Below are 13,853 nucleotides of genomic sequence, written 5' to 3'. Positions count from 1 at the left end.
ATCGAGGCTTTCGTCAACGGGACCAATTTCAAAATAAAACGGGATTATTAAGCATGTCTGTAAAAACTTGTGTGTTTAAAAATGAAAACACAGGGTAAGACAAAGGGGTGGTGTGTTTAAATGTCAGTTAATTGTGCTAAATCATGTTCCATTTTTTCATTGTTTGAGGATTACCTAGTTGTCAAGAAAGCGGTAATATTCAACTATCAGCATGATGCCTGGAATTATCTTTGGGAACTTTTAAAGTGTAACTTTCTGTTGTTTTTTTCTTATGTTTAGTATGTCATGTGATTGGGTCAAGGGGGGTGTAATAGAATTATTGTTCCATATTTTTATGTGACCATCATCTAGTGATGGTCAAGGGGGGAAATGTCGTATATGGACTCGATAATTCTATAACTGTAATCATTCTTTATCAAACTACATTTCTGGGTTAAAGTTATTGTGGGAATTCAATCTGTAGAGGCAATGTGGCAATCTGTAAAGTCTAGCCCATTGTGCATATGAAATAGCTTGGCTCGACTAGGTGTGACAGGAAGTTTGCATATGCTATTGTTTCCACCAAGAGGCCAGTCTCATACGTCACTCTATCTGCATCTCAAAGACATTCGTATGTAAAAATACCGTCTGTCCCAGGAACACCTCTGTTGTAGACCACATATATATGTCTGTAAATACAATGTTGAGTTAGTCTTGTGGGGGCAGCTGACCGTACTGGTCAGGTGTGCTCTAGGGCTCCGCGGCTCAACTCAAGGGCCGCGGGAAGCCCTCTGTCTTTGTCTCGGTACTAATTGAAATAAATACATCGATGGATCTTCAGTTCACCTCTCTCTGCTTGTTTCCTTTCATCCGACCGCCTGAGACTTTGATGCAGACTCTCCGTCCTTATTTGTCTAATTTTAGTCAAGTTAGATAGTGTACTTGAAGTAGGAATATTTACTTCAGGACCACTGACAGAGAATGCTGCCATGCCTGCCTAGCTCTGTCTGAGCAAATGGAACCTTGAGGGTCGAAAGTCACTCGAGCGGGTCTGATATGGACTTGGATACATATAATCATTACTCAAAATTGTTTGTTCAGACACAGGAGTCTTGCCATATCTCCAATAAGCGGTTGGTGGGTCAGGTGGGGTGCCAATTTAATCCAATCAGGGAAGAGTACACATTTATCAGTTCTCTCTCCTGATTGGATAACATTGGCTTCCCGATCTGAAAAATGCATTTTCTGTTAAATAAAGAGCTGTCTATTATTGAACAAACACTCTTTAGCAATCGGAATATAGGTATTTAACACTTATTTTATGAAGACATAGCACTGCGTTCACTTGGTGCCCTGGTTTAAGTTATTCCCTCATTTGGACGGCTAAGACCCAGCTGTGCTCTGGGCCCCTGGGTCCAATAATCTTTTATATAACGAGCTTCTATATTTGGGGCAGTGAACAAAAATAAACTTAGGATCCAGTAGGATTGAAATGTGTCGAGTAATAGTCATTACAAACCATGCCGGGACATCTGCAAAACAAAACATCAACGTTTGTGTTTCAGCATTGTTTTTTTAGCACTCAAGTAGTTGTAGAATGTACTTGATTATTAATTATACTATACAAGAGTACCAAACATGGGGGGTGGGGGTGGGCTGGCCATTGTGTGGGTCAGAAACCATTACTGTGCTATATAGTCCAGTGGTTTTATTTATTATTTATTATGGTTTTAGTGGCTATAGTCCAGCGGTCCTTGAGGGGGTTCCACAACAAAAGTATTGATAGTTAGGGAACAAATGGACACATACAGAGAGTACAGAGTGTACACATTTTCAATTCCACTTGTACACTGTCAGAGTTATGGGGTCCGTGCAGCATACCAAACTGTGGGTTCTCCACAGTCCACACCACCGCTATAATCTATGGCTACACTGCTTCAAGCAGAATGTCCTAGATATAATCTATAATCTATCTATGGCTATGTGCTTCAGGTAGAACTAGAGACACACTTTACCTCCTCATTTGAGCCGGGCATCGGATGGGCATGACCCTTGAACCTCCCAGCAAGTTCAGCCACAGATGGCTTGGATGGAGAATCCTGCTGGGGAAGAAAAAAAACAATGAAACAATGTAGATTTAAATCTCATTCACAGTCATTCAGTATCTTATAACAGTATATCTGGCACTCATTGGCACTTTTTTGCTCATTAGAGAGTGGTTACTCTAACCACTAGACCACAACTATAACCAGTGTGAATTCTAAGCAGCATCCAATGGACAAATCATGCACAAATGAAACCAAATCGCTTCATTAGGTTGCAATGTGTTGTATTTGGTTCTATTTTCATTTCTCTCATTGTGCAACAAAGTATAAAATATGTCTTAAGAGATTTGGTTAACCAACAATACCCTTTGGAAGAAAAACAGACTCCCATTGAAAAAAGGCTTATTTTTATCGAGCTTCAGGAACATTCTTACCACAGTTTGTGTTGCAAATTAGTTTAATGATGCAGTATACCAATTGTGTTTGTGGTTGAACAAAATTAGGCATATGGTCTGAAAAGAAGAATGGTATTATTTGTTGAGTCTCATCAACAAAGTTGGCGATATATTTTCCAAGATACAAGTTACAAACTTACACCATGCCTCAAGCCAGTTCAGACTGCTTCATTTACTTCTATCACATCTATATGCATGTGATGGAAAAAGCATTCCTCAAACTGCAAAAGGCTTTTCATGTTGTCCAACAAAACCTTTCTCAGCTAAAATTGGTAATAAATGCAGACAAACTTAAAAAAGGAACCTCTTACACTACCGAAAATAGTCAGTCAGTCAGTTACCGAAAATAGTCAGTCAGTCAGTCTGTCTGTCTGTCTGTCTGTCTGTCTGTCTGTCTGTCTGTCTGTCTGTCTGTCTGTCTGTCTGTCTGTCTGTCTGTCTGTCTGTCTGTCTGTCTGTCTGTCTGTCTGTCTGTGTCAATGTGATTTCTCTGGTTATATACAGGAGATACATAATGAATGAATGAATGAATGAATGGTATTGACTTTGCAATACCTGCTATTATTGGTTACTTGAAGCATTTTGTGCAAATGTAAAGTGTGCCTGAGTCACTATGCACATGATGAAAACACTAAACACGGGGGCACGGTGGCACAGTTGGTAGTGCTGTCGCCTCAGCAATACCGATCGATTCCCGCTCGAGACGCTGTGGGCGCTGGCGCATACTCGGGGTTGGCGAAAGGGCCTTTCTGTGTGGAGTTTGCATGTACTCCCTGTCCTCTAGGGTAGGTACCCTCACCAAAATAATGCAGTAATCCTGGTCTCTAAACTGCCTCCCCCTGGCCAGCCGGGGCACCTGACGGAGGGGGAAAGGAACTGGTTGGAATAACGTGTTCCTTCTACGCGTTACATCCAACCAGGGAAACTTCCCCCTGTCAGGTGTAAAGGAGCAACTCAGGCATGAAGGAAGCATGAGTTCAAGTCTTTTGCTCTCCCCATGTCCCCCATATATGTTGGTCATTTCAAACAGACACACATGTGCCAACGACTCTGTTTCACAATCTGGCTGAAGTGAACTGTACGTTGCTTGAGAAATACAACGTGTTTCAATCAGTGTTGCCATGCCTGCTTATTATAAGAGACTTTGGGCTTGTTTTTCTGTAAACTCGCTTGCAAATGTTGGTAGTCGCGGGTTGCGGTTTTCTTTCGCTAATTTTGAAAGTATAGTTGTGGATTTGGGGCTTGTTTCCTAATGTGTAAACCAGTGGTAACATTTTCATGTCAAGGAGTCCCCCCTTTCTGAAAATATGTTGTGTCAGAGACCCCCATAGCAGATTTGTGTGGATTTGAAACTATTCAACAATTTTCGCATTTATTATACTTTTCTTTGAAAATCTACCTGATGATCGGCTATTTTAAAATAGCCAATGGGGTTAAAGTGCTCGTGTGGCCTATAGTTGTTTCTTTTGGACTTCTGTTGATTGCTTATTCCTTTTACAAAATCTGGCAACACACTGGTTTCAATTCCCTCTCTCAACAGGATGGCGACTGTTGAGAAACATGCAGCAGGAAGGAAGCCATGCAAAGAACAGCACAACCTTCCCCTTTTTTCTGACAACCTTTATTTGTACCAAGACAGTGAATTTGTGTCTAATTAGCACGCGGGACATAAGCCTTCAAGGCAGGCTGCCAGACATACAGAGCCCAACCCCTTGCATCCAGCAGCCCAACCCAGTGAGTGGCAGTTGGGGCAAACGCACTCCCCACAACATTATTTACTATCTCTCTAGGTCGTTCTCAGACGAGCCCTCCATGGTCGCATTCAGTCATCCCGATTCTCCATACTGTACATCTCCATACTATTCTGTGCCTCTCAGGTTGCAACTCAGACGGCGCTGAGTCGGCTCAGCCGAACTTGAGCCGACTTTACACCGAGTGAGCGAAAGCGAGCAGGTTGCTGTGCCGAATATTGCGAATAAAAATATAAATAAGCAACACATTAATAATGGGTGTGATACATTAACGTGTGTCCAGAGACATGGGTGTGCCAATGTGCAAGCATAGACAGAATTGACATACCCTAAATATATATATTTTTTAAACACACCATACATTTGTTTAGCTGCAGCTGTGTTGCTTACATCACTGTGTACTAACTCAAAGTTAGTCTGTAGGGCTTTTCAGACAGGGAGCGACACAGCATCTGTAATGAAGAGAGGTCCCATCGAGACAGGCTTCAAGCACAGCCAGGGTATATTTAAAAAGCCTTTAATATAGCATCGGTTGGAATAGCGGGGTCACACACTGCACTTCTTCTCATGTGAATTGAATACATTACACAGACAGACAATCGCTCCGCGAGTAAACGTTTGCTCGTCTGTCAGACTGCCCGCGCCTCCCCACTTCCCCACTTATAAATGACTAAATTACTAGCCATGTCAGTCGTTTCCCAAGTTTCCCCTTATGCAGCCTGCTGTAGTTTTTTAACTGGAAAACTACAAAATCAGCCCATGGGTTTTTTTCCTCCCATTTAACACTTTCGTTTTGAAAGTACAAACTGGTAACAGTATGTTACCACAGCTGTCAATTATGGTGCTCCTCTCCTCTCCTAATAATGAAAGCGGAGGGTTTGTGGGCCCAGAGTCCACGGGACAGGTCTCTCCAGTCAGAGAACATCTGTTCAGCATCACACCACCGCCCCTGACAGCACAGACCTGCTGTCCTCGCAGCCTTTTCGCTCTTATCACCACTTGGCTGCTTACTCTCTCTGTCTCTCCCTCCCTCTCGGTTTCCCCCGACCCGGCAATTCCCAGGCTGATTGCAAAACATCACTCCTCTGCGTCTGTCTTTGATGGCTGTTAGCTCAGTCTGCGCACATTAATTAACATGTGTCCGTAAGGCTTACGGCACATATCAGAATGTGCGCACTGAGCCAAGAGCCATGACTTTATCGTGTGTGTTATGCCATATCACCTATGGCATAACATAAGCATTGAAGTCACCTGATGCCGATATGGGGGATGAATTCCCTGAAACATGTCACATGATGTGTCTTGGAAATCACAATATCGAGCATTATGCCAGCCCGCAGGGTTATTTCTGACAGTAAATTCAAAGTCTTTTGACTAAAAATGTATTTAGTTTTAGACATATTTTAGTAATCTGAAAAGTTTTAGTAAATATCTAATCATACGCTTTCAGATCATAAGATTGACAAAAAATATTTTGGCGGGCCTTGGTGGCATTGTAATGGCTGATGTTACACTTGGTTGCATGCTGAAAATAGCTGATCTACAAGCTTGGTAGATCTCTTATTTTCAGAGGGCAACACCCGAGCATCGACGAAATGAACACCGGTGATGCCGGTATATCTAAACTCCCTAGTCGTGCTGCTTCCATTCCTCCAATGAAAGATTTAGACCTTGGTGTCGGGGTAGGACAGACAAGGATCTAGTAGTACCGCCTGCCTGAAGCTCACAAGAGCACTATCTCCCCCCAGCCAAACCACCTGGATAGAAGTTTGGTTTCATTGTAACCTAAATCTGCTATCACCCAATAGCAGATCTACAAGCGTGGAGATTGGCTATTTTAGGTGCACGTGTATGACACTGGCGTTGAACTAAGAATAAATCGTAAGCGGTATTGTCAGGAATGTTGCAAAGACAATATTGTAATGATACTGCAGCGCATATATACATTTGTTTAAATTAACAACACACATTGTGTTTCTGGACAAACCAAGAAAATCACAGAGAACGTTAAACTCTCTGTGTGTGTGTGTGTGTGTGTGTGTGTGTGTGTGTGTGTGTGTGTGTGTGTGTGTGTGTGTGTGTGTGTGTGTGTGTGTGCGTGTGTGTGTGTGTATGTGTGTGTGTGTGTGTGTGTGTGTGTGTGTGTGTGTGTGTGTGTGTGTGTGTGTGTGTGTACATGAGTGGAAAAAAATGCGAAAATAAAAATGCAAGTGGATACTGTATATCTGTGCATGTGTGGCATGTGCATAAGATTGTTTGCGTGTCCGTGCATGACTGTGTGTGCGTACGTGCATGCGTTTGCGCTTGTGTCTCATAAAAAGATCTCTCTCTCTCTCTCTTTGCCTGTTTTTCATACTCCATCTCATTTCCATCCCATTTTATTTACCAGTAAATGCTTCATGCGTTTGGGCTGCCAATTGTGACACATTTCCTGGGTGTGCTCTGACTTCTCCCCCACCCCACCCTTCACTCCTTTTCTGCACCATTTACGCCGTAGCTCATGGAAAACACGGGGCTCTCCCACCACATTACTACAACTCACATCATAGCTCAGCACTGGTGGAAAGTAGCTAAGTACTGTAACTGTATTAAGTCAAACTTTTAGGTACATTTACTTTACGTGAGTGTGCCCATTTATCAATACTTTTATACTTCTACTTCACTACTTCTCATAGTCAAATATTGGAGTTATTTACTCCATAACAATTATTTGACATCTATAGTTACTAGTTACTTTGCAGATTTAGATTAATATACAAATTATACATTAACCACACCCCTATTTTATACTTAGGCTATTTGAAAATCGGCGATTTGAAAAAGTTAGACAAAATTGTTACTTTGGTATTGCAAGTATATTTTGATGTCAATAGTACAGGATATTATTATGGTGGTATTGCTACTTATACTTAAGTAAAACATATGAGTACTTCTTCCACTACTGGAAAACAACCTCCGCATCGCTACGACTCAAATCGTAGCTAAGTTACACACAACATTCACACAGCATTCGACATCTTAATCACACGCTTTATTTTTTTCCCCTTCTCCCTTGTACTGTTTTCAAGATGACCTCACCACCACCACCTTGCTCCCTTCCTCCTCCCCCAAAATGTCTTCAACACAGAAACTGATAGCCTCAGAAGACTTTCTCCTCTGCAACTACTTTTCAGTGCCGGCCTTTTAGGGTCATGCGCTTGATTGATATTCACTCCTAATGTACGACGGTGTCACTCTGGCTGTCAGTGTCACCATGACAGAAATGTTTTATTTGACCAGAGGATACGATCTGAACATAACCATACTGTATGACTAGACAAGCCAGTTCAGGTAACCTGGTAACACTTAAACCAAGAACAGGGATGGAACACATTGCCTAATTGCATAACCTATATAAACACAAACTATTTTTTGCCAACCACTATCCGTACCCCCCACCAATGGGACATTATATGCCAGCTAAGGATATATCCGTACCCCCCATCCCCCACACACACACACACTTATGGGACATTATATGCCAGCTAAGGATATATCCGTACCCCCCCACCTATGGGACATTATATGCCAGCTAAGGATATATTCGTACCCCCCCACCTTGATGAGCGGATGAGCACCATGATCTTTGCACACGGCCCCATAAATCTTATAACTCTGGAAATGGTGATCGGCATCCATCTATCAGTGCTATTGAACACCCTTTACGTCTGTGTGTTGTTTCGAAAATATTGAACCAATGGAAAGTAGTAAAAAAAGAAAACCTCATTGGACAAAAGTGTTAGGGTTGACGACAGAGTACAGCACCTTGCAATGCGTCTGGTCCACAATATTCGATACACCACCAAGATACCCATATACCTGTCTAAATACTTAGTTTCAACGAAGTCCACACCCACAACACCAGAGGGAGTTCAACAAACCATGTGCAACCCAGATTCGGCACAAACAAGGGATTAAATTAATTTCGCTCCTATGCCACCAAAATGTGGAACGCCCTACCAACAGTCATTAAGACATGCGAATCCCTTGACTCCTTCAAAACTGCTCTCAAAGGGCACCTACGGACGGCTGCAATTCGAAACTGGCCCCCGTAAAATCAGTATATGTTTCTTTTCCCTTTTTACCTCATATGATGATTTATTTTTGACTATATAGTTGTGTATATTCGTACTGTCTCAAAATGTTTTGATGAATTGAAAATGGTGGGCCCTATTGTAAACAAGTGTAATGCTTTATGGTGTCGTCCACTCACTGTTAACAGTTTTTTGTATTGAGTTGTACTTGAAATGTACTGTAATTCTGCAAACTGTAATGTAATTACTGTTTTTGTTTTTCTATGTCGGACCCCAGGAAAACTAGCTTTTGTCATGACATGACATGTTACTTTAGATTATTGTCTCACAGACGATGTGATTGCGATTAACCATTTAATTGTTTTTTTTTTCAGCAGATCTATACAAGCTAACAACGGTGCAAAATCTGCCTTTTCATCATGAACACTCTTCTCCTCCGTGATAAATACTGTTAAGTGCAACAGTTAAAAGTTAAAAAAGTTCAGAATAGGCCCAGGCCGTAGCATAACGGTCTGGGCACCGGACTGGTGATCCAGTCGCGGTGTGCCGCGGGTTCGACTCCCGGACCCGACACGGCCTTTACCGCATGTCATCCCCCCATCTCTCTCCCGTTTCCTGTCAGCCTACTTTCTATCCCTTAAAAAAAGGCGTAAGCCGCAAAAAAAATATCTTTAAAAAAAAAAGTTCAGAATAACAGAAAATCTAGCCTAATAATTATTTTGGAAATTATTTTAAGATGAATGGATGACACATAAGCAACTTAAACATTCCAAAGTGAAGGATTCAGACATTTTGCCTTTAAATCGAGTCTTGAGTTCCATGAATAACATTCACTGTGTCTTGTCACAGCACAGCTCCTTATCTGACATGACTGTAGGCAAGCACCCAAATCCTGAGTGTTTATTTGTAGAAATGGACCCGTCAGAGTTCAATTAACCCTGAGGATTTTACAGTACATCAGTGAGCTGAAAATAACTTCAAACTCAATATACAGTAAATGTGTCCATGACATATACAGAAAGGACCACATATGCAATATAACGTATACGTATATGCAAATTCATGGCCATCATAGGAAGTGACCATTTGTAGGGTATACTTTGACAAACATCTCTTTGTTTTGTTTGAATAACTATCTATGTGAACTCTTTTTGGCCTCAGACATTGGCCTCAGACATTGGCCTCAGACATTGTGATGATTTTGGATCATATTTCCCTCAGACAGTCAAATCAACACGTTGTGACACAGTCGTGCACAGCTGTTTTGAATGGATGTCTAATTGGGACATTAGCAATGTGCCTGTTTGAGTCAATGGGGTCCCCGAGCTCTAGAGAAGAGTGGGAAAATGAAAGGGAAGCCACAGCAAACGCTATTTCTGAGGCTCTATGTCTGGGAAAAGCCCCAAAGCAATCAAGTTTGCCTGGATCACTGGTTCCTAAACTCTGAGAAATGTGCCAAAACCAGTGGATCGGGACCCATAAACAGGCCACGAAATGCCCTGACCGTCATGGACAAAGTATATTCAATGGGAAGATGTTGTTATTTAACCTCATGAGCCAGAGTGTCTCTATTCTGGGCGTGTGAAATAATAGGCGAAACATTCTGCGAAATTAGCAGATATATGTCGAGTAGTGGAACACTGTGAGGTGTGAGTTTGTAGTTCAGCTAATTTCAGCCAAAAAGTTTGGTGTAGATTTAGAGGGAAAAAGGAGGGGTCCGACTGTATAGACTCCTCTGGGACCCAGTCAACAACTATAGTAGTTCAACTATAATAAGAGTATAAGTGGATAATATATTTGATTCTGAGCGTCCAGACTACTGCAATGCCTTACCAGCTGACATCCACTGCTAACAAGGCATTCGTTGGAAATCATTTATACTAGAGTTCGGGCCCTCACACCTACGTCGCAATGCCGATCGGACGAATATGCCTGATTCATAGTGTCGGGGGCTTTGTTAGAGCACCCAATGTACCATTCCATCTATGTCCCTCCTGTGCCCATATCTAGATATCTCTGTATCTGTCAGCACCTCTATGCCGACATATGGAGATATATGATATACTGATATCATCAGCACATATTATACTGTATTGGCATGACCATGTGTAGGCTATGGGCATATCGGCTGGATTAGCGGCTCTGGACAACTGGATTCATATAGTGTCGCAGTCCCGCCCCCTTTCATGACGACGCCAGGCCCAGGAAATTAATCCCAATGCATTTTCCCCATAGACATTTCAAAAAGTATTTATTTAAAGACCTTTTAAGTGCCGTACGAAGCCAACTGGAGTCGTGACAAATCATGACAACAAACACAATATTTTGGACCAAACTAATAATTACAAATAAGAAAAACAACACAAAAAGTGTTTCTACTTTCTAATTCTTTGTTTGGCCCAAAACATAGTGTTTATTGTCATGATTTGTCACGACAATCGAGTTGGCTTTGTCCGCGGCATAAACGTCTTTAACCCATTTTGGGCGGGAACCCCTTTTGGTGTTTTAAACATTATGTTATAATTTAGCTATTGAAAAATAGCAGATCTACAAGCTCATAGCGCGCCACCCGCGCCATCAAACCCGCCCACCCTGCCATTGTTTATTTTTATTTTTTATCCCACGATTTTGCAACCCATTTTTTTTACTCCGTGTCAATTATCTAATGTAATCCTGTGCGCTACACTTCCTCTGCCAACCTGTGACAAAGTCACTTTGTATTGTGACTTTATATATTGTCAATTAGTTGCATGAGAGTGGGAGAGGTGGTGGAGGTCAGGGGGTGAGGAGAGTTAAGAGGTTTTGTTAGAAGCGCTTTTTAATACTGGTTCAATATTTATTTTAACGTAAAGGGTGTTCAATAGCATTGATTTATGAGAAGAAATAAATAAAATAAGTTAGGTGGTTTTCCCCCAACAGTATGCATTTACATATATGTCTTTAAACCATGTTGCTCTCTTTGCTGCTGTGGCGTAGAAGCAACTATTTGTGGGTCTGTAGGCGTGGGAAAAGGCCCACAGGAATCACTGCAGCTTGGATGGGTGACCCCTGAGCTTCAGTTCTACGTGAGAGTTTCATGAACCAATGGATCGGAGCCGTAACAGTCGGGGGCCACTACACGCACAGAGGAGATAAGGGGCACGGGAATTGACTCAGACCGCTTGTGAGCTATGAGTTTAAATATGCATCCGTCCAACCAAACCATGATTTGAACTATGTCTCAAATAAAACAATTTAAAAACAATCCTCACTATGAATTGAAGGTCAAACATCTGTTCAGTTGGAACTCAACCTATTTACATACTACATAAACTTCTGCTTTGATGACGTCTTTGAAATGACACAAAAGTCAATGATGTCATATTGTGTAGTTGTCGGTTACTTCAACATACTGTAGTCTGTAGGACCGCCAATACCAATTAAGTGTGTATCTTTTAATCTCTAATATGTTTTGCAATGCATTGCATTCCAAATAGTTTATAAAATATATGTCTGCTGTCGGGAAGAAACCACCTAACTCCAAAATGTTCATTTCTCAGGAAATGAAAAATACACATTTTTCAGGAAATTAACAAAACATTATATTTTGAAAACAAACAATACTGCCTCATCAAAGTTGGTGTTGTGACTTTATATATTGTCAATTACTTGCATGAGAGTGGGAGAGATGGTGGAGTTATAGTTGAGCAGTTTGAGGGTCAACCTTTAATTGTTTCAATATTTTAAGTGGGTTAAGGGTTTTTAAATAGCACTGATTTATGAAGAAAAGAAAATCCCAAACCTCAAAAACGGAGTTAGGTGGTTTCCTAGTAACGACAGCAACGATATGTATAAAGCAAGTCTGAGCCTGGAGCCAGTGCTGGTGTAGGCCTACCCCGACTGCACAAGCTACGGCATACAGATGACATTCTGACAACGACAGGCCAGGGTCAAGTTCAACAAGATACAAGCTATTTATGACATCTTGGCTTCCCGGGAAATTCCCTCAAAAGTCCAACATTCATGTCAGAAAGTCTAGAAGGACGTTATGCACTGCACGTCACAGCGAAAGCATCTCTTCACTTTTCCAAACAAACAAATAAATGAATAAATGCAAGAGTGAGTTAACCCATTTTGGGCGGGAACCACTTTTAGTATTTATTTCAAAAATAGCAGATCTACAAGCTCATAGCGCGCCACCGAGAACGACTGACATAGAAACATAGCTTTTTCAGAAAACTGTCAGGATGTAGAAGATTTTTAGAATCTGATCATCCTTATAGGATACATAATGTTTTCAGAATAACATAAGTTGGCTTTGTGCAGTGGTTCTTAAAGTGGGACTAAAGGACCCTTAGCGTTACTTGAGGGAGTTCCAAATGGAACCTTACAGGTCTGTAAACCTGCCATTGGGACGTTGATTAACGAAAAAACACAAAAAAGGTCTGAATATGGAGATAAGAGGGTTCTGCCCTTCTGCAGCGATATACTGAATGTATGTAATCAGTGGCCCCCAAATTGTGAACCCAGCAGCTGAGTAGCAGCTGGACCTAAACCATCAATTAGTTGTGTTGTAACAGGTTTCATTTACAGTACCAGTGTTGTTGTTTTAAACTCTTTTGCTATTTTAGTTGTCTCTATGTCTCTGCTACACCCCCCACCCCCAGAGCAGATCTACAAGCTTCCAGGTCTGCTGATACATTTGTGTGATGCTGTACAGTATGGGATCAAGTAGGGCGTTCATTTACAAAAGAAAAAACAAAAGGTGTCCTTGAGTAAGGCGCTGAACCCCTAATTTGGTGCCTTGCATGGTCTCTTCCACCATCGGTGTATGTAGTATACGTATGTGTAAATGGGTGAATGTAATGCACATAATCTATGTAAAGTGCTATATAAATGCACCATTTACCATAAAAAACATCTTTATTGGAGTTTTCCCGGTTTCGTCTGTGTGGGGTGCAGCCAAACCACTGGTTGAGAAACACTGCATCTCACAGTCTTGTTGTGTTTGGCATCTCTCGGGAAGAGCTTATTATTTGAGATTCCTATTTTATGTTTTCACACCCTCTTCCCCCCTTGAGGGGCCATTTACCTCATCGTTGCAAGATGCTGCATGCACACAATAATACACATGTAGGTGCTTATATTAAATATATGTGTCAAGCACATGCTCACGTTCGGCCTTCGCTTGCGAAGATGACCAAGTGACTTCACAATGTGGTGTGGGTGTGAAGACGGCTGATCTGATGAGGCCAATGCTCACACAGAATGACCCAATGCAGTGAGGGCCTGATGGTGGTTGGGGGAAAGCAGGGGGGGGGGAAGGGGTGGCTCTGTGTCGAGCACATGCTACACGCAAGCATGCACGCACGCACCAACACACGAACACACACACGCACATTCCTACATAATGATGGTAGGCTTGCGTGCTTGAAAGGATACACACTCATGTTTGTAATACTATACAAGGTACAAACATGAGTGGACATTGCAACTTTATTAATGCCGTTTACCTTTTTTTTGGGGGGGGGGGGCGGGGGGGCATTTGTAACGGTAACCCTAGTGCTAAAA

At 41.8% G+C, this 13,853-nt stretch overlaps 1 protein-coding gene across 3 annotated transcripts in view; it reads right to left on the bottom strand.

Moving 5' to 3' along the window:
• LOC310864822 (capZ-interacting protein) overlaps positions 1–13,853 on the bottom strand; it is a 31,945-nt gene that overhangs the window by 9,689 nt on the left and 8,403 nt on the right. For 2 of the 3 annotated variants that reach the window (XM_083773614.1, XM_083773615.1), the window contains exon 2: positions 1,995–2,078. In XM_083773614.1, coding sequence (XP_083629740.1) covers positions 1,995–2,078 — 84 coding nt within the window. Of the gene's footprint in view, positions 1–1,994; positions 2,082–13,853 lie in introns of all 3 variants that reach the window. The other variant, XM_083773613.1, reaches the window with a different exon arrangement.

The sequence above is a fragment of the Protomyctophum parallelum genome (assembly GCF_964188405.1).
Source record: "Protomyctophum parallelum genome assembly, chromosome: 9".
NCBI lineage: Eukaryota > Metazoa > Chordata > Actinopteri > Myctophiformes > Myctophidae > Protomyctophum > Protomyctophum parallelum.
This window is presented reverse-complemented; position numbering and strand designations above follow the sequence as displayed.